Source organism: Hydractinia symbiolongicarpus, chromosome 4 (assembly GCF_029227915.1).
Source record: "Hydractinia symbiolongicarpus strain clone_291-10 chromosome 4, HSymV2.1, whole genome shotgun sequence".
Classification (NCBI taxonomy): domain Eukaryota; kingdom Metazoa; phylum Cnidaria; class Hydrozoa; order Anthoathecata; family Hydractiniidae; genus Hydractinia; species Hydractinia symbiolongicarpus.
The window spans coordinates 13,655,914-13,676,301 of record NC_079878.1 but is presented as its reverse complement, the minus strand read 5'-3'; the positions used below and the strand labels follow the sequence as shown (position 1 = coordinate 13,676,301).

The 20,388-nt window shown below is 35.1% G+C and overlaps 3 protein-coding genes across 4 annotated transcripts; 2 read left to right on the top strand and 1 right to left on the bottom strand.

Annotated features, from left to right (window-relative positions):
• Positions 1-639: 639 nt before the first annotated feature.
• Positions 640-6,350, top strand: LOC130641424 (myeloid leukemia factor 1-like). The gene is made up of 6 exons (XM_057448225.1): positions 640-818; positions 2,654-2,840; positions 3,875-4,076; positions 4,506-4,592; positions 4,828-4,938; positions 5,563-6,350. Exons 1-6 carry the CDS (start codon positions 775-777, stop codon positions 5,679-5,681), a joined length of 750 nt encoding a protein of 249 aa, XP_057304208.1. The 5' UTR covers positions 640-774; the 3' UTR covers positions 5,682-6,350.
• Positions 6,351-6,501: 151 nt separating this feature from the next.
• On the top strand, positions 6,502-16,781 carry LOC130641423 (uncharacterized). Of its 2 annotated transcripts, none has more exons than XM_057448224.1 (13): positions 6,502-7,705; positions 8,541-8,633; positions 8,792-8,933; positions 9,414-9,669; positions 10,153-10,398; positions 10,760-10,980; positions 11,261-11,528; positions 12,074-12,398; positions 12,647-12,798; positions 12,894-13,120; positions 13,488-13,676; positions 14,182-14,409; positions 14,677-16,781. In XM_057448224.1, exons 1-13 carry the CDS (start codon positions 7,629-7,631, stop codon positions 16,690-16,692), a joined length of 4,440 nt encoding a protein of 1,479 aa, XP_057304207.1. In that variant the 5' UTR covers positions 6,502-7,628; the 3' UTR covers positions 16,693-16,781. The 2 variants fall into 2 exon arrangements, with proteins under 2 accessions (XP_057304207.1, XP_057304206.1); XM_057448223.1 differs by having other exon boundaries at positions 6,504-7,705; positions 8,520-8,633.
• A 661-nt stretch (positions 16,782-17,442) lies between these two features.
• LOC130641425 (uncharacterized) lies at positions 17,443-20,101 on the bottom strand. The gene is made up of 3 exons (XM_057448226.1): positions 19,804-20,101; positions 18,696-18,860; positions 17,443-18,295 (listed from the first exon to the last, which is right to left on the bottom strand). The coding sequence occupies exons 1-3, from the start codon at positions 19,958-19,960 to the stop codon at positions 18,027-18,029; spliced, it is 591 nt and encodes a 196-aa protein (XP_057304209.1). The 5' UTR covers positions 19,961-20,101; the 3' UTR covers positions 17,443-18,026.
• Positions 20,102-20,388: the final 287 nt, after the last annotated feature.

Sequence of the window (20,388 nt, the reverse complement as noted above, 5' to 3'; positions counted from 1 at the left end):
TCTGGTTCGGAACAATCTTTCTCAGACTCTAAAAAGTGCGCTACGTCGTTATAGGAATTTTACAAAATATTCATTTATTGGATTTTAATTTATTTTATAAACTAAGCAAATTTTATTTATTTACGTTTTTTTGTTGGACTTGATTTACATTTAGTTTTAAATAAACTTACTGATGTAATCTGCTTCAACGTGTTTTAAATAAAAGTTGCTACTATTACTACTACTTTTGCGAAAAGAAGAGAAATTACCGAAGTCGCGAAATTTAATTCTGCGAAAGACAAGAACCTTCGCAACTTTGCCCCCATGGCTAGCTTTTTTTGATTTGGAGAGAACCCAAAAAACTTCCGGTGTTCTCCTGGTGTATGTTCTGTGTGCCTGCCGATGTAAAAACCCGAAAATCACTGGGGAAGAAGTTAGAGGTTGTGTCGTAGATTACGGAAAAAGGATTTCCGATTAAATCTTAGTAAGAGTTTAATAATATGGACTATGGTAACAAGAAAGAATGAAAAAAAGTATGAAAGCAGATTTTTTGCGACTAAACATCCTAAGTCCCTGGTGACGAAGCTGTTCTAACATGCCAAGACGGGCACATTCACGTGCCTGTCTGTCACCTATTTAATTTTCGTGCAGTGGTACTAGGAACCACAATTTGATGTCATAAACAAATTCGAGAAAATTCGTTTCACCGTCTAGTTTTAGCAGCTGCACTATACTTTCGTTTTGTAACTTTAAAACCCTACAAATAGCTGGCAGTTATTTAACTTTTCATCGTTAATGATGTTTGGAAGCTCTATCTTTCGAGACGATCCATTCTTTAGGTAACTCTTTTTTTAATATTAACCCTTTTTGTTTACTGGATTTTTTGGCTACGTTTCTCTCATTTACCGTCGTTTTTGAACCACGGATAGCTAAATACCAAGTGGAAAATTTTTTATTTCATTATCCATTTTTAGCTTCTGCACCTTTGGGTGCCTTTCGTATTTGTGTTACACTTTAAAGGCCTAAAGCCTGCTAAACTATCATGTTCAAGAAATGATAAACTTTCCACAGTAACTTTAAAGGTTGTTTTAAATAACCTTGTTCCACACAAAGCCGCCATCAAAAATATGTTGTGTTCATGTCCTGAAGACCACGCAAAAATGAGTCGGTCAGGCGGTCGGGCGTATTTTTTCCCGGTTTTTTTAGGTTGAGCAAGGAAATTCGTTCCTAGGGCCAAGTCAGTATAGCACCACTCGACATCGTTTGTAGACCATTTTTTGGCGCCCTGTAAACTGTCAGTAGCCACAGGAGTGCCCTAAAGGAATTAATTTTTACCGAAATTAATTTTTGCTATTTGTCAATTTTGCATAAATTAGTTCTGGCGAAAAAAATTTTCTTTTTAAAAAATATTTCTCAAAATGTTTTCCCGGTCTTTTTCCAACTTACCGACTCGGGGTTTTATTACCAAAAGTGAGTCGGTCGCTGGACGCAAACACAACATATTTTTGATGACGGCCCAACACATCTATCTGCTCTAGTGTGTGGGGCACGCAAGACAAGGAAGGTATCTTTTATGCCAATCAGTTACAATGATGTGATAATTAAAGACATCATAACTTCTTTATCAGGTTCACTCTGCGAAGCTACCATTTTCTTTGTTTTACATTGTCTTGCTCGCCAAGTAAAGAAATAAAAGCAAGGCCCACACAACGAGGGTGCCGAAAAGCCGCATACGCGGTAAAAAGTGCGGGTGTGTTCGGGTGAGTTCGGCGTTTTGAAAAAAATTAATTATTTGCTGGAAAAACCCAGCATAGACCCAAACAATGCCCGAAAAAGACACTAATGATTCAAAAAACTATGAAAATTAAAATAATATACTATGTGGTATCATAGTATATTATTTTAATTAGTTCTTAAAACAACTGTTTTTGATAGTTTATAACAAGATTTACTTGGTAAATAACTTATATATAAACTTTATTAACTCCTTTATCTTTAAGCGCCATCTTCCAATTTATTGTCCACATGGTATGTTACAAGGAATTGCATTTCCGGAATGTTCCGGGCGAGTTCGGGAAAGTGCGGGCGGTTTTGAATGACAGCTGCCAATTTAATTCGAAAAGTTGCCTGAACTCACCCTTATATAATGCGGGCGTTTACAACTTATCAGCACCCTCTTCCCACACAGCCCTAGAACAATGCCTGTAAAGCATGTACAGAGTTGGAGAGGAGTTGCAATTGTTCAGTATTGTATCAAAATAGAGTGTAAAAATGTAAAATTTGATGCGGTGTTGAGTGAAATATTTCAGAAGGCTCATTTTAGAAATAATTTGGGTATAAATGAGTTGTAAATGTTAAATCACCAGCTTTTTATTCGTCATTTCTATGTTTTTTCAAAATGTCAGCAAAAATAGGGAAACTGTAGTCTAGTCGTAAGATCCCACAGACTTAATTGTTAGAAAACCTCAAAATTTCTTGTATAAAAACACAAATTGCAGAGAGCTTTGAGAAAAAAAGAACAAAATAAGACTTAATTCTAAAGTTGTTTTCTTATCGTTAAGAACAAAATAAAAACAAATTAGGCTAAAAATAGTGTAAAAAATAAAGCACCAAGCTTAAGATCAGATTTTGTGGGTCAGCAAAAATATATAGTGGGAAATTATTTAATTTTTAGCAACAATGACATTATGTCCGACTTTCACAATATGGACAGAATGATGTCAGAGTTTCGTTCTTCATTCGGTATGCCTCAGATGATGATTGGCGGTAGTAGACTCCCTAATCGCAGGTCTAACGAACTAACACCTTTTGGTGGAAACATGTTTTCTGGAAACATGTTTGGAAATATGCAGACAATGATGGTGAGCACATTGTTTTTTATTTTATTTTCTATTTGATCATTTGTAGGTTTTTTAACTTTTTTTTGTAAATTAGGAAAATTTAACTATATATAAGGGTTGAAACAAGAAATACCTTGAAGTGTGTGATTTCACTCTTGTAATTTTTAATTATGTGTAGTACTTACTCAAGTGAAAACCAATGTTACTTAGGAGGTTCTTGCAGTCAGAAATAGACTGTAAGTTAGTAAAGTACTCCTAGGTTGGCTGACTGAAAAACGGTATAAGCCTAAAACATATCCAATTAGCTTTTATTTTCAAATTATGTAATTAAATTAATGTTAGTTTCAATATGCTAATTAATATTTTTATGGAAAATCATTTCTAGAAATCACTGCAATAATGTTTTGTTTCAATTTCATGATGCGATAATAATTAATTAGTATCATTAAGATCCCCACCTGCCACTTCTTGTGGTTATAAATAATAAAAAAAATATGAGTGTAATTTATTTTCAAGTGAAATTATGTTAGAAATATATTGGCTGCCATTGTGGGTTTATTTCTGTTTCTTGTTTATTATTAATATAAGCAATCTAATTAATTTCAAAACGTGGAATATCAAATAAAAATTAAAATATGTTTTTATGTTTTTTTTTGTGAAATTAATAGTATCCTGCAATCGTGTAGTCTTGAGTCCTTTTTTTATACAAAATTATTTAACAACCTGGGTGCTTATACTTGAAACTGCCACACAAACTGAGAAAATAATTTAAACTCATCCTCTCCGCTCACATCAATCAGGCATTACTATCAAACATCCTGTTGTAAGCTGCTAAAAAGTATATATGTATATTAACATTTTGTAATTAATATCCAGAAAGAATATATCAATTTGACTAAAGGCTAGCCTACAAAACGATTTGCGTTGTCTAGACCACAAGAGATTAGCCCATGATGAAAAATATACTTCAAATTCTCCTAAAAAAAGAGGTAAATTCACACCATTTTAAATTGTATTTGTTGCCTTGTTCATTTTGCCTGAACTTTTTTTCTTAGTCTGAAATGTCAAACAATCCTTCTGCCCATTCATTCTCTTCGTCTCGAGTTATTTCATATTCAAGTAATGGAAATGGAGAACCTAAATACTACGAAGCTGCATCAGAAACTACGCAAGGACCAAATGGAGTGAGACAAACCCGACGCAGTGAGAGAAACTCTCAAACTGGTTTGAATAAATTGGCTATTGGGCACCACATATGTAAGTTTCTTTTTTTCCCTAATGTTTATATTCGCAAATTAGTTTAAATTTTGATCAAAATGCGCCGGCGTTTTTTAGAAGACCCTTTTTGACACCCCTCCTCTCAAAAAAAATAATAATTTGCTTTCCAAAATTGAAGTTACCATTGGCGACTGAGGAAAACATGAAGTAAAAAGTGATCACAACCTACTCCTCAGGAGTTATGGTGCTCTTACTGTCAAATTGTTGTTTTCGCCCAATTTTTGCCGTATATCTACGTGTTTTGCGAGCTAAGGGTTAAAATGCTCTACAAATTAATCCTCATGCAAAAAGAAAAAAAATCCAAAAAAAAATCTATGAAAGTGTCTGCTGCTGATGCATATGAAGGAATTATTTTTAATTTGCATCAATGTAAATACACTAGTAAAGCAAGAAGAACCATTTCTCTAGATGATCGTGGCCATGTTGTTGAGAGGAGCGTTAATCGAAGAACAAACGAAAGAGAAGAAAAACACGATTATCTCAACATGGATGAAGGTAAGTTTGCAACTTCATGTTTAAATAACCAATGTATAAGATTCCAGAAAGCTTCAGCTATCCTTGTGCTATAAATTAGTACTAGAGATAAGACAGGAATAAGAAGGATAAGAAAGCGAAATGTGTACTTTTAAAATGATTTAGTTGCGGTGTATTTTTCAGATGTTTAAGCTACGTAAACATGGGGTTTGTGTTAAACGGTGTTTTGTGGTGACATATTTGTTTTTTTAAATAGATGAGAAAGATAGTTTTCATCAAGAGTGGAGAAGCAAGGCCCGTTCGACCATGCATCAAGCAGGGGCAGACAGAATTCATCATAATCGACGTGAACCGAGAGCTTTAAATAGTAGGTGGCTTACCTTGCACAATTAACGGATCAGTAAAACAGAGAAAAGCATTTTTACTTAACGGCGAAAATTATTGTTCTACAGTCGACGCTCGTTACCTCGACCTTTCACGGGACTGGTGAAAAAGGTCGAGATAAGGAAAGTTTGTCAATATCATGCGCACATTAGAAAAATTATTTAAATTTTTAAACCTGATCGGGGATGGACTATTAATCAGAAGAATCAATTATTACTATTCGCATGCTCTATGTTTTTAAGAAAGTTTGAGAAATTCGAACGCTCAAATGTTTTCCTGATCGAATTTTTTTGTGTGATGAAATTCGAAAAATTACTGATTGTATTCTATATGTTATTTTGATTTTGCGTCAAGAACAATGTCGACGCGCTGGCATTTTTGCAGGTGGGATATAAGTTAAAAAAAAGCTTATGATGAAGTTAGTAAAACATGATCTAAAAAACAGTTGATAAAGATCAGTGTCTATGAGCCTTTTGTTTTCTTGTGGTAAGGACCGCCTTTTGTCCTTTTTGCCGTCTTGGGTGCGCGTGCGTGTATAGAACTTTGTAAACAACACGCCTATTTATTTCCCGCTTTGTTGTGCTAACCTTTGTTTATTTTTAAATAGGTTCAGAATACCACCGACAAAATCTGGAACGATCAAGACGACACAGGGAGCGACAAAATCACGACGAAAATCCCCGCCACTCGGATGTTCGTTTTAACAGCCATCTTGATGAAATATAACTTCAGACGACATTTTGAAGTTTTCTTGTGTGAATTAAGTATTGTGAAAAGAATGAAATTTATTTATTAAAACATTTTTTGAGTAAAAAGATATATGTCTAGTGTAGCGAAGTTGTTATGTTTTGAACATTTCCGGTGTATGCAATACAGAGCTTTGGTTTGTATAGTATGTTATATGATATATCTTATAGTTTGCTGTGCTATGCTATATGCTATGCTATGCTATGATATATAATATAAAATATTATATACAACGCGATAGGTAACTTATATGTTAAAGCTTTTAAGTATTTTTTGAAAGTAAAGTTTCTGTTTTTTAATTTTTGTTCACAGCTGTATTTAACCAAGTCCTATGCATAACAATTAGTTTTCAAATCACTGTTAATTGCGAAATATTAGTACGGTTACCCGCAAAACTTATTACAACCAACCGACATTTTTTTTTATGTATTTAGCATGCTACAACATCAGATTGTATGGTTTACAGAATTCGTTCTGTGCAAATATCTTCTTGTGTTGTTCCGTTTTCGTAAGACAAGTGTCAATTTCGTGTACATTTTTTTTGCCAAAGTGGACTTCTTATGCTGGTTTTTTATAGAGCATTTACCTAGATTTATGTATATACACGTGTGATGATCGACTGTTAAGCAAACTTGTTTTCTTGGTTAAGTTTGAGGTTTTTTCTTCTCAAATGTCCCTTCCGTTGAATTGTTCGCCCCTTTTTTCGCTCTTTTTAGTTCGACAACTTTTCGTCCCTATACCCCTCCCAAAAAATCATATTCCATGTTAAATTGTTGAACGCTTAACATGATAGCTTGCTCTTTGTTTTCGTTTATACTAGACTTATGGTGACCACAGTCCTGGAAAATTCTGAAAGTTTTTTCTGGAAAGTTTTTAAATTTTGACCAAAGGTTTAAGTTGATCCAGACATCACAATCATTTTGTAAGTCGAATTTTTACAAATAACATTAAGGTAACAGTAAGGTCCTGGAAATTTCGCATAATAGCAATTTTTTCTGCAGTTGTCCAACCTCGACAACAGGCTTTTTTCTCTTTTTGATATCAGGACAGCGTGCTCCGAGTATAATAAAATCTCAAACAATATTGTCCGGGAAAGGTAAGATTACCAATTTTAAATTTTTGTGGCCAACATGTCGAACGAAGAATTGTAACGCTTTTAATAGCCAACAAAATTTTGGGTCGGACTCGATGTTGCTCACGGTTTACTCATTGATAGCCATGTTGTTTTTTGACGTCATTAACATTTCTTTTCGTGAAGCGTCCCATGCATAGTAGTAGAAGGATAGAAAGGAGCGTATTCATATGTTTATGTAACAGATAAACTAAAAAACACAAGTTATAAGTTTTTAAAGCTGGTTACAGAACGAAAAATATTGATTGCCGTTTCTACAGGAGCCCGCGTTTAAGCGAGTGATTTAGGCAAGTCATTTCAGCGAGGGATTTAATCTAAAGAAGATATCACCTGCGAGTTATTAATACTTTCACGATTTTATTCAAAAAAATTTTCATGGAAAAATCCTTGAAAGAGGTCGCGAATAGATGTTTGATTTTTATTTCAATGTATTTTCTTTTTGTGATAAAAGTGTTTTTTGTTGCTCTTTGTTTAGCCGGCAAATATAATTAAAAACTGAAATATTGTGTTTATGTTTTCATCATTTTTTCCCAGTGTTTTTATATTCTTGGTTGCCACGGGCAAGTAAATGAAAAACAAGAAGAAGAGAAACTCATATAATTTTTAATACATTTCAATTATTTTTTGTTATAACATATATTGAATTCTTTTGTTTATACCAATATTAAGAAGTGATTGGAAAAAAACAATAAAAATCGAAGAGAATTTCATTTTTATTTTTCTACCAAGAATTATCATGAAAGAAGATGAAATCTAAAGTTAAGCGTGGTCATACGAGCTGTTAAGTTTGTGCTATGGGCAGTGCTTGCTCTAGCCATGGTATACAAATACACAACTCTATTGGGTTGGGAAAGGAAATGGCTACAGCTTTGTAAGAAAATACTAAATTTGTATAATATTCACACAGACGGAATTCTTTCTCATTACTGTTATACGTGTAACTTTTTTTAAAAGAAGGTGACGTTCGAAAGGAAAACATTCCACATTATTTTTGCAGCTAACTTATTAAACAACATCTCGCAAGAACTGTGTGTATATATGTTAATGCGTAAAATGATAACTTTTGTTTGGTTCTTGAGAATTACTTAATGTTCACCGCAATGGCGAGCACAGTGTGGTCCTCTTTTAACCTCGTTCCCAGGGCACTTTGTTTTGTTGATGAAGTTAATAGCGGCGAAAAAACTCCGTAATAACGGCTCAGGGGACACAAGATCCTGGGAACCAGGTTTGTCCTCTTTAGTTAATTATAAATTTTTGTGACTTAACAGAGCGATAACAAGAGAATGACCGATTTTATCTCTTTGTAACCCTTTACATAACGTGCGATAAACATACAGACTATCTACTTCACAGGGTCTAAAAAGTAAGACACCCTGGATGCATGGAGATAAAGACGGTACAAAGGATATTTCTTTTGAAGTTTCTTTTTGCAGTTCAGGTTAAATATGTAACACATCGGATGGCTTATCGTGTTTCAAGCTTGCATGCGTAAACACCGTAATAAATCCATGAAAAAAGCCATTTTTCCTATTTTTCTCAAGCCACAAATGGAAAAAAGGAAGAACAGTTCTTGGATAGTTTTTTTAAAACACAAATTATCAAAAATTTTACATAAAATCTACATTCGTCAAACAATAGTAAATCTTTCCTAGAGTATTTCTGTTCTGTTGTTTACTTTCTTTCAGACTTTCTCCATTTCGCTTCAGTCGGGACGATGCCGAAAAACTACTGGAATCAGCACACGTTGGTTCATATCTCTTTTCATACGATGTAGCCTCTGAGCGTTTCGTTTCTGTCAGGTACAACTTTGTTTCCAGTGCTTTGTTAGTATTCATCCAATAAAAACCTCAAATAAAATATACAAATAAAAAGACGAAGTTCTCAGAAAATCGTTTTTGTTCAGAGCTTGTATTGTACTATTTTTATATCATTACCAAAAACACAATTTTCGTTATAGTGCAGGCGGGTACGTTTGCCATCATGCGATATCCAAACAAGGCTCTGTTTACATTGTTGGTGGGGAATGCTTCTCCAATATGGATAAAGCCATAGAACACTATCGGAACCATCCGTTGGGTTCTGTCAAACTTACCCGACAAGTATGTTTGTTAAGTGTACCTTATCTCCTCATCTACTACCCCAATTCACTCACTTAACCCGCCCATTCAGCACCCTATTCTGGACCCCATTCAGCACCTCATTCTGATAATCATTAATACCAACTGTCGAGGAGAAAATTGATAACGATTCCTTCGTCCGTTCTTTCATGCATAACATATCATAAGAAAAAATAGCGTTGATGGAACTTAATTTTGATTATGTAATCAGCGAACATTTATATTATAGCTACACCGATCTCAATTGTCATAAATTATTACATTACGGAAAAGCTTCAAAACCCTGGACATCTGTTTTTAACATTTTTAAATATCAACACAGTTGGTATAGCAAAAGTATATAAAACCAAACAGTCCCTAACGTTTTTTGTTTACATGTGTCTGAAAAATTGACAATTCCCGTCTACAAAAATCACGTGATCTCTTCGTTATTCCATTTCTGATGCATCTCTTTCACGTTAGTTTACCGACATCAATACTGTAACAACAGCAACTTCAAAACCATCACCAACAAATGAAATCAGCAAAAATTCATCTCTCAGCAATTCAAAGTACGTAGAGAATCAAAATGAAACTTGGAAGAAACAGCGAAAGGTATCTTTTAAAGAAATGACTCCTGATAATTCTGGCGTTGAAAATGGAGTAGCAGAAACAGAGTTGGAAACAACTTTGATGAAAAATGATAATATAGTGAAACAGAACTCTGTTTCCTCGGCAGGTATATTGTCTAATATTTTCCCTAATAACCGTCAACATGGTTATTATGAATTTCAAATTTTGATCGCAGTGTTTAGAAGGCGCCTTCTCTTTAAAAAGATGAGCAGTAATAAAGAAAATATATTTTTAATTAAAACCAGAACATGCAGATAATTTGTTTTCATAATGTTTCTTTAAACTGAAAAACCAGGGGTTCTTTTTTCTAATAAACATCATTATATAACGTGGGGAGTTTATGAGAGCGGGTTTTTTTTCAATGCTTCGCTGATACGTGGCGCGTTTTATTACAAGTAGGCTTTTATTTTTCGATAAAAAGATTTCTAGAGAAACTATGCCAAAGATATTACATTTAATTTCGTACGCAATAATTGTTTCAACAATAATTTTGCATGCGAGAATTTTTGTGGTTTGTCTCACGTTGATAAATTTTATATGAGCAAGGAAATTTTGATTTATTTTCAAACATTTCCCATTTTAATTTTAGACGAGGAGGAAGAAGAAATTTTGCTCGACGAACCTATACCAATCTTGCCGGGACCCAGTGGTGTTCGACCGCCTCCGTTATTCCCACGGTTTTCAAACCTTGCTGAGGAGCTGGCAGAGTTTCCATTTGACTCCGACTCAGTGTACGATTCAAAACAAACATTGTTTCAGTTGTACAAAGGAAATCCGAAGCTCAGTTACACGCCACGATTGGACATGGTGAAATTAATTGTCACTGGACAATCCGGTAGGTGTTTTTGTGTTATGCGCCTGCTTGGTGTCCATTTCATTTTAAAATATTCTTGAAGATTGACTTTACGGATATTAAAACGCATTTAAGAGATCGTTTTGAATTGATGGTATTTTTATTTATTTACTCGGTTCCAGTTTTAAATTTCACAATCTCGTTCCAGGACAGTTTTTTGTCAATTTGACTGCTTCGTGATAACATCTGTCAAAAGATCTCGTTCACAGTTCTTGTTGAGTTTTTTATATTTGGAAGAAAAATAAACCCTGTGTGGAATAAGACTGCGAGAGATACCCTGGGAACGAGGGTGTTATAAAGTTAGAATAAATAAATAAAAAATAGTTAACTATTTGATTTTTAGACACTTACCAAGAAAGAAAATACTTTCAATTTAACCTATTAAAACCGTTACAGCTGTTTGCTGAGCAGAACAACGTGCACTTTGAGTATGTTGACCTCATGTTACAGTACACGAATTCAGAATTACATAAACAACAGTCATGGTCACACGAAGACATGTGTGAAGGTGTTAGTAAAGAAATAAATGAATGCAGATTGCACAAAATTCCGTATATTTTATTGGTACGTCTAAATTCACTATCTAAGCATGGCATGGTTTCACTTACCCAAACAAATATAATTAATTCTTGTATTATTAAAGGGGATAAGATGTTAACACGCCGGCTGTGTGCTTATAGGTTGATTTTGATACTAGGTTTGCTCTGAAGTGGATTTAAATTTTAGGGATTTGCTCTAACATATTTGTTTGCGTCTAAGCTTTTGTATGAGATGAGAGAAACTCACTTTATTAACCTCGAAAAAAGCTTAGTTAATTAGGCTAAAGTGACTTCTCTTTGTTTAGGTGTACTCGGGCCACCGCTTTGGGCCGCTTTTAGTTCCTGACCACATTGGATTGAATGATTTTGAAACTATTTTAAATCACCTGGAAGGAGTAAAGAAGACCAAACTGGAAGAATACTATTCAGTGGATGACAACTGCACTCCCCCTCTGTTTGTTTTGGATGAAGCGTCTGCGTCAGATGTAAAAGTGAAGTCAAACCTTACCGAAATATTCCATACAAGTGAAAACCTCTTAAAAGAAGAAACACTCTGGAAGTACTTCGCCCCTGGTAAGTACTTTACCCTATCCTTATCCCCGGGGTTTTTTCCCTGATTTCAAAGCCGCTAGCGCTTTCCTGACGATCTTGATGTCAAAGAGGCAAGCATGGGGACAAGGTTGACTTTACCCTTGGTATATATAAAATGGAATCTTCTTCCATTACATTTATCTATTTAATCTTTTCACATTATCATAACCCTATGCCTGGTGCTTTAGCTTTCTCTTTGAAAGTCGTTTCATGAGAAAGGAAGAATCCCTGGGAACTATATTGTTATCAGTTGTCATCTGATCTTATATTGTGTTTAAAAGTCCGGGGGGACAAAGTAAATATCATTATTATGTCAGCCAGTAAACCTGACAACGGCATTGAGCCTTAAAAGGCTACCTATTTGCGTATCTTAAGGGAAAATATACCTTGCACTTATGAACGTTAACAGGTCTTTCAATTTGGTCAAGGGAAAGTTAAGTGTGCAAAGAAGACAAAAAATGCAATATGGTTAGTTTGCAACCTCCTTTCCACTGCTTCAGTAGTTTGTAGATTATACTAATTTATAGGGTGCGAACGTCATCTAAAAGAGGCTTTGTGCGATCCTCGCTCTGTTGTCATTTTTATCGAACGGAAATTTTATGATCTCGATGACTACCTTGATGACCCAGCTTTTAGAAATATTAGAGAAGTTCAATATAAAGACAAAGTTTGTAGTTTAATCAGGGAAAAGTGGACGCAAACTTTTAACGAAGTTGAAAATATGGAACGTTATTACGGAGATCAGGAGTCTGTTGCCATGACTACATCCGTCAAGGTACTTCAGGACGAAGAGAAATTTCAGGCTTACTGTAAAGAGATAATAAAGCTGATTAATGACAGAGTCAAAAACAGGTTAGCTTATGTAAGTTTCATTAAGGTAAGGTCTGCTCTACACAAATTAAGTAAATGTTCAACCTCGTTCCCAGCGTCTTTGTCTCTTATCATCCCTGATAATGACGAGACAACTCCACATCGCAACATAAAAAAATGATATTAAGCGTTGGGAACGAGGTTGATAATAAATTTTTATAAAACAGTTTTGAGAGCGAATCTAGAAAAAGAGTAAATCGAGGTAATAAACTTTTGGAAATCTTTTTCAGCATTCTCTCCATTCAATCCTCGTTGAAATTAAAGACAGTAAATGACACCGATTATGACGAGGTTTTGTATCACCTTTTAACGTCATGTCGGATATCTTCCGAGTCAACTTTGGATGAAAATTCTTATTGCGATGTTAATAAATATATACGTGGTAAGTTGAGGTCTTCAAAACGAAAAACTAAGGGGATCTTCTGCAAAGAATAATATCTTAGCAGCATCAAAAATTTTGGTTTTGTACAATTATAGGCAATACAGATAAACCGCTTATCATTTACGGTTCAAAATGGTCTGGAAAATCATCATTATTATCACGTGTTCCAAGCATTGCAGCTGGTTGGTTTAATAGCGCCTGCTGCATTGTTTGTAGATTTATTGGACATACCCAGGACTCAAGTTCCCTGAAATTGTTGTTAAGAAACATTTGCGTACAAATAAGTTACGCGTACAGTACTGACCCAACAGTCATACCACAGGTAACTTTCTTTCTAATGTTTTAAAAAACAGTAATGCTTACGTTATTTCAATGTTTAATATGCACATATATATTCTATATTCCAATTAAAGACATAAATAATGAAGAAATGAAAAAAAAAAAAGAAAAATGAGATCAACTGTGGAATTTTACTGTACTTATTTAACACCATTTAACATGAAGCACTGACAGGCCAAATCGGAACGGCCGAATAAGGGCCGTTGTAAAAGGAGCCGTCGGTGATTAGGGTTGGCGTAAAAAATGTGGAGGTTAATTAGAGTCGGCGTGAAAAAAACCGATGAGGTATTCAAGTAGTATCTAAGAGCTTTTTGTTGCACTACTAATTTTGAATGTAATTGTTGTTTTAGGATCTAGACGAAATCATCAAATTTTTCAAATGTTTGCTTGATCTGCCAACCGATTCTCTACCACTGGTTCTTGCTCTTGATTCACTGGATCTATTGAACTGTAGCGATACTGTTAATCCAATTTCAGTGATTCCAACTAAGTTGCAAGCATATGTAAAAATAGTTGTGACGTTAGATTCAGAAAACAGGGCAAGTAAATATTTTTACAGTCACCCCACTAAGAGTTGGATAATTATAGAAGATTCTCTATATAACACACAAAAATAAGCAAAAATTCTAGTTAAGGAAAAGCTTTTCGTTGCACGGAATGTATTTTATAGAGAAAATAAAATGCAAAGTTCTATTAAGATAGCCGCTTTAATTAGCCGAGAGAAAGTAATTACACCAAAAGTGTCCGCTGTTTAAGGAGTCGACTGTATTTGTAACTTATCCTAAGCTTTTGCTTCATGATTTAAACCAGACCTCACTATGAGTTGCTTATAATCGCTTCTAGTCGGTGGCCCAAATCAACGGGTCCGCCCATTTTCCGTGACAGCAGGCGTATACGTATATTATTACAAAGATGTAGCACTAGCGAAGGGTGCTGACCTGTGCTCTAAGTTGTCAAACTATCACCTGTATAGATTGGTCAGTCTTTGTTGGGTACGACGTTTTTTTTTATCATGTGATAAATTACAAAGTTTTCTTCTCATAGAACACACGCGACAACGACATAGTCAGAATAACTCTACCAAATTTCACCTCATACAGAGCACTCGAATATCTCGATCAGCTATTAGTAAAGGAAGATAGAACTCTAAACAGCGAACAACAAAAAATCGTCGCTGAGACTATTGAGAAATCAAACGATCCGACGTTTGTACGAATTTTGTTGACGGAGCTGGTGTCACAGAGGTCGTCAGATGAGACGTGTACGTGCAGTGTAAGTCGAAATATATTTCATTCATATTCTAGTTATTTTAATTGTAGCAGAACAAATAATTAAAAAAGCGCAAAGCGTTAATTTTTCAAATGTATTTTCCATCCTCGTCCCCAGAGTCTCTCGTGTCCTGAGCCGTTATGACGGATAGGCTAATAATTTTCACAGCTGTCGAATTCACCAAAAAAAGCAAAATGGCCTGGGAATGTGGTTGCTGTATTTTCTTCATTTTCTTTTATCTCATAACTTCATGTTAAATTTTTATTTTAGGCAAATACATCAGAAGGTTTGGGTAAAATATTTGAGCGAATGGAAGAAACAGTCGGTTTTACCTTTATATCAGCTTTTTGTTTTGCAGTATCTTTAGATCAGTTTGGAATTCCAAAGCCGCTACTGTCAACTTTTCTGAAAACTGTTATGAATGAACTTGATCAGGTTGGCACACAGACTAAAATCCGATTTGTTATGGAGCAACTCAATGTCGTGTGCGTATACCAAGTAAAGTTTGGACAAATATACATATGTTGTCGGGATAGATTACTTGCTAACTTGGTTCATCCAAAATATGCACAGGGTCATTTAGACTACGTAGACGTATTTAAGAATATTTCCGAAGAATATTTTACAGAACAGAAATCTAAAGCATGGTTAACTCTGAAACAAGATCTCGATGTGTTTAAGTATTACGAGCCTCAGTATTCGTTCCTTCAACGATTTATCCTCCGCTACGGAGATCTAGCGCAACTGAAAAAAAACTTCCTTCTCAACTATGCTTTTGTTTACAACAAACTAAACTGTGTGTCTTTATTTCACGTTCGATTCGATTTTGCAGAAGCTCTTATGAAGTACCCTGACGATTACGAACTAACCGTTTTGAACGAACTGTTAGAGCTATCAAAAGAAGTGCTACTAACAGATCCGAGTCAGCTTTGTTTGCAAACGGTCTGTCGTCTTGATAGATGCATAAAAGAAGCATGTCGAACCGACGAAATTATTGAAGAACAGCCTGAAAAGATTTGCGAAAGCACATCACTACAAACCTTTATCACGGAGGCGGCTAAACGGTGTGACACGTTGAAACCACACAGACAGTGCCTCACTATCCCAAACAAATGTAGTAATGCCACAAAGGACGAGCAGAGTAAATGGAGTGTAAAGGATTTAAAATTGATGTTTGTTTTATCAAAGCAATATGAATTTGTGGGCTGGAGTTTCGAAAGAGGAGAATTATATTTCTACAATTTCGAGAAAATTTTAGTCAAATCTAAAACTGTAGAAAATTTTCAAAAGGTTGTGTTGTGTATGGAGGAGCAGCTAGTGGTGGAAGTTTCTCATAACGAGTCTGAGAGTAAATTTGTCGCTTTTAACATGTGCAGTGAAGAATGGCTGAATATATATCCAGAGGGGGTCTCTTTCACCGACATTTTTCACGTGTTTGCTACTGACCATAAAAACTTGCTGTTCTGTTTAAACGAACAAATGAATGCGTTACGTATAGTCAATGTTAAAGACTTGACTGTTGTGTGGAAATACGAAACCGATGCAGTCTTCCATAACATCGTTTTGTGCAAGGATGCGAGTACCGCCATTTGTTACATTGACAGAAGCTATGAAACAAGTAAGGTTAATTTTACTGAAGATGACCACGAAGATGAAAATAAAGAGGAAGAGGACATTGACCAGCCAGTCCATGTTCAGACATACTATGAAGAAATTGTAGTACTCGACTGCACAAACCACCAACAGGTAATGTGCTTAAGTTCTCCTTCAGATCATTATTGCGGCAAAGTATTCGCTCTATCTGAAGATGGTCAGTACTTTGTACGCGTAACAGAAGTCGATATTCATCTTCTGGTCTGGAATATACATAAAGGAAAATTGATGCATGATATTAACACTTCATCGTGTAGACTCACTAGATTGTTGGTTTCTACTCGTGGAAATTGTATCGTATCGGCTGCCTCCGATTCCTCAATATGGGTGTATAATTTAGCAGACGGCAGTTTACGATTCAAGTTGACCGAGCCAGTTCGCGCTATTCGTGGAGGATACATGGATGATGCACACAATCTATGCTTATCCGACGACGGGAATATCGCAGTACATTCTGTGAAATCAAACTTTCATCCCAGTTTCATTGTAGTTTGGAATCTAGTGACTGGTACACGGCTCTCTTCTCTTACAACTGACTATTATGGTTCCAATTACTACCTATCTCCAACAGGACAATCTTTGATAGGTACATTCCCAGTAGGCGTGGTCGCATTTGATATTACCCAATCATAAGCAATATCTCACAGCGTATTGATTTTTTTTAAAAATAACTTTAAATGGTTTAAATTATATTTTGATTAAAAAAACGAGACTTTAGTTAATTACTGTTCTCCATCACTGATGTTTAGATCACTTCAACTTAATCGTTTTGCAAGTGAAATCTTAAAAGCTATAGGAAACACCGTGTGAAATAAACTCCTTTTTGTAATAACGCGTTTTATAAGCCACATGAGGCTTAATCCTTCACAACTGAAGCAATTGCTAAGAAAAAGTCCAGCTTTGATAAAAGAGGAGAGGCAAGGGAGAGAAACAAGACTTAAAAGTCAGCAATAATTTCCGAGACAAACCTAGTTCTAACGGTTATGTAAGCACGTATAAAAAAGGTAAGGGTTGATTGAAGCAGTAGACTAGTTGAAAAAAAAAACACGTGAATTTGGTCTTTCTAAGCAGATCATTCAACAAGTACAAAGTAAGCAGCTGTTGAGACTGTAAAATTACCGAAACAAAAGCAACATAGAGTACTAGCTAAAATTTTTTGCTACTGATAAGAAAGTGCAAAGAATTATACAATACCAGGCGTTAGGTAGCACAAAATCCACGAGGAATTCGCCAGTCGCAGCAAAGTCGCTAAAATTATATCGCATTTAGTCTTCGCAACTTGAAGATTTCATACGTGGTTAAGACGACTCGCTTTTCGAAATTATCGGTCATGTACAAGTGTCAGGCTTGGCTGTGTTTAAAGAAAGGGGGAAGATTTTTTATTTTTGACGTAAGAAACTGTCTTACGTGTGATAAAGTATTTTTATATCATTCAAAGGGTCATCGGGTGAAGTAGCAATTTAATTACCCTCTCCAAATAAAACAACTTTTCAACACTTCAAAGTAATACTTGATGTAATGTTTGTTCATCACAATCACAACACGTCTTATTGAAGGAGTTAAGAACAGTTGATTGGAGCAAACATTATATTTATACACATTCTCATCACATACAAACCAACCTCTGCCCAGGCTCTTTTTTTAACACAACAGAGTTGTTTTCGCATGTAGCAACATTTATTGTTTTAAAAGATTTTTAATTTTTTAGTCACAATACCCAATGTCAATTTGACACATTATTTTTCGCTATTCCATAGATGTCGGATTAAATGTTTTATTTTGTCTTTGAAACCATGACAACACGTCTATGTGAATTCTTTTCATTTCCTGAACCAGCCGTGTGGTAGAAATTATGGGAGAAATTCCTTCTGCCCACTTGTAAGTTTAAATATTATTGATTGTATTCTTGTGGTCGGTATTATACCATTCGACATGCGTCATGCTATTAGTCATAATTTAAAGTCCCGCTAATAGTACACATTGTCAGCGGGATCAACCACAACAGCATCATCGATGTGGTTCCTTGGAATACCATGTTTGAAAAGTTCAGCCTCTTTTTGGAGCGAAGGGTTTTCTTTGAAGTTGATGATTTTTCGTAATATTTTTCTTTCTTCTTGAAGCAGATCTTTCTTATGTTTTGGAACATCTGGTTTCTGTATATGCAGAAGGGTAGGAACAACATGTGGTTTTAGGTTTACAGACGGCGTTGCTGCTAGCGTAGGCTTTAACATTGGTACTAGAAAAATGAACATGACGTCATTAGAAATTTGTAAAAATCAAACATTTCCCGTTTTTAAAAGGACTATTTCATACATTACTTTGATAAGATTTTTTTAGGTTTAGAAGAAACACGTTGAGTGGATTTTTGCAGGAGCATTCCACTAGGTTTTTACTACTTTAACAATCTCTGACCAACCTCGAGTCCAGGGCTTTTTTTCTTTTTTGATATAAGGGACAGCGCGAAAAAGCCCTGGGATCGATGTTGCTTTCTGATGAAAAACCAACAACGTATCATTTAATGGAAGGTGTGTTTGAAATGCGATAGTGAGAATAAAATCTAATAGATCAAGTTATATAAAAAATTGGAAAGAAAGGATAATAATATTGTTAGAAAACTGAAAACAATATAAACTCACCACATATTCCATTGAAGAACGGATTTTTCTTTTCGGTTTCTTTTACCGGTTTGCATTCCAGATTTTTATCACATCTTCCTTTAATCATAAAGATACCTCCGCATTTCTCGTTTTCAACTTTTGCGCATACATCACAACAACCACATACGGATTTTGAAAGTCCTCCTAAAGAATGAGTTGTTAATGTATAGAGAACAAAATGGCAACTGCGCTTCAATTTTGAACAAAATTTTACAAATCCGTGTGATGAAATCTACGAAAATTCACCTCTTTTTCCTGTCGTTACTCCCAGCTACTAAATTTGGCTCACAGACAGAAAGTTGAATATCTGTAAATAATTCTACTAAATACCTACAATTTTTTTCAACTATTAAATTACGTTTTATTTCTTAGTTGCGCCCAGCCATTGCATGTTGCATATTTGATAATTAAATTTCCCGGGAAAAAAATTATCCCAGGAAGTTAATTACATTCGAACTTAACTTGAAGAATCTCACAACGCAACGCTACTCGATATTAATGTTTAAATTTGTTTTTAATATTGTGATTGGTTTACTATACAGTCCACTAGTCGCTTAATTTGGGATGAAAGAATCGAATAGTATGGAAAGAGATTTGAAATCTCTATATTATTAATACCCGTATTCTGTGTGCGTGCGCGAGAAAAAAGTCACACAACACAACACAAAAAACACAAAATAGTTTAAAGAACGGGCGATTTTTCCACGGTTAAAGACTAATTTCGATAAGAATAGTTGTATTCTGTTTGTCTCTGCGCAAAATGGGACCTCACCTAACTAGATACACGAAATGCGGTATATAAAGGACGAGCGATCCCGTGGACTTATCCACGTGCCACCGAAAAAATAAAAAAATATGTTACATCTAAAACGCTGCATCGCTGTGAGTGTTTCACTGGATTTACCATACACCGTATTCCTGTACTAAAGCCCTTCTCCCAGATGTGTGGCTGCACTTTAGCGTTTAACCTGACTTTAATTGTGAATACGAACACTAAATAAAACGATATTCCCTGAACTTCCTTGTTAGCCTGAGTCTGTAAACAAAATCACAACAGATGTTATTTCACCAAATAACATCAATTTACCTTTGCATTCTCCTGCTGGTCTGCACTTTGCTATGTTTTCCAAAGTTCCATTTGATAACAGTTTTAAACAGGGATTACAGCTGAGCGCAGTGGTGTTTGAAGCAATCCAGCTCAGGATGGCAAAGCAGGTCACGTAGAAAAATATCATATTCCTCATTGTGTTCACAACAGACAGAAAATCATTCGTACATCCGCTCGCAATGAAATCAACAACAAACTGACAACCGATCAAACAGTTCAAATATTATCAATGGAATTATGTAATCACGTATGTCTTCTTTGGTTTCAGTGTATAAAAATAATAGGTCTAACGTACAGTTATAGTAACTGCCTTTGTTGTAGATTTTTGACAACTGTGACTTGAAGTGTATATGTCCGCAATGTATTTTCGTGGGATTGACGTTCGCAATTGACATTCCATTCTACAACATTGTTGACACAGAATCAGAATTGACAACTTGTCTAAACAAAAGGGGTAAATGAAACTATCTTGGTGATCTGAAAGTCATACATGTTGTAGCCTAGCAACACAGCAACAACAGCTCTAAGGTTATTAAACAATGCTTTATAGACACCACGAGGCTT

Coding starts and splice junctions, on each gene's coding strand:
- LOC130641423 (XM_057448223.1), top strand. CDS start 7,629: ATGGGCAGTGCTTGCTCTAGCCATGGTATACAAATACACAACTCTATT. Junction 8,934..9,413: donor CTGTCAAACTTACCCGACAA/GTATGTTTGTTA, acceptor CTTTCACGTTAG/TTTACCGACATCAATACTGT. Junction 12,399..12,646: donor AATGACAGAGTCAAAAACAG/GTTAGCTTATGT, acceptor AATCTTTTTCAG/CATTCTCTCCATTCAATCCT.
- LOC130641425 (XM_057448226.1), bottom strand. CDS start 19,960: ATGAGGAATATGATATTTTTCTACGTGACCTGCTTTGCCATCCTGAGC. Junction 18,861..19,803: donor ACCAGCAGGAGAATGCAAAG/GTAAATTGATGT, acceptor CTCATTCTTTAG/GAGGACTTTCAAAATCCGTA. Junction 18,296..18,695: donor GTTCTTCAATGGAATATGTG/GTGAGTTTATAT, acceptor TCATTTTTCTAG/TACCAATGTTAAAGCCTACG.
- LOC130641424 (XM_057448225.1), top strand. CDS start 775: ATGATGTTTGGAAGCTCTATCTTTCGAGACGATCCATTCTTTAG. Junction 2,841..3,874: donor GAAATATGCAGACAATGATG/GTGAGCACATTG, acceptor TTTTTTTCTTAG/TCTGAAATGTCAAACAATCC. Junction 4,593..4,827: donor TTATCTCAACATGGATGAAG/GTAAGTTTGCAA, acceptor TTTTTTAAATAG/ATGAGAAAGATAGTTTTCAT.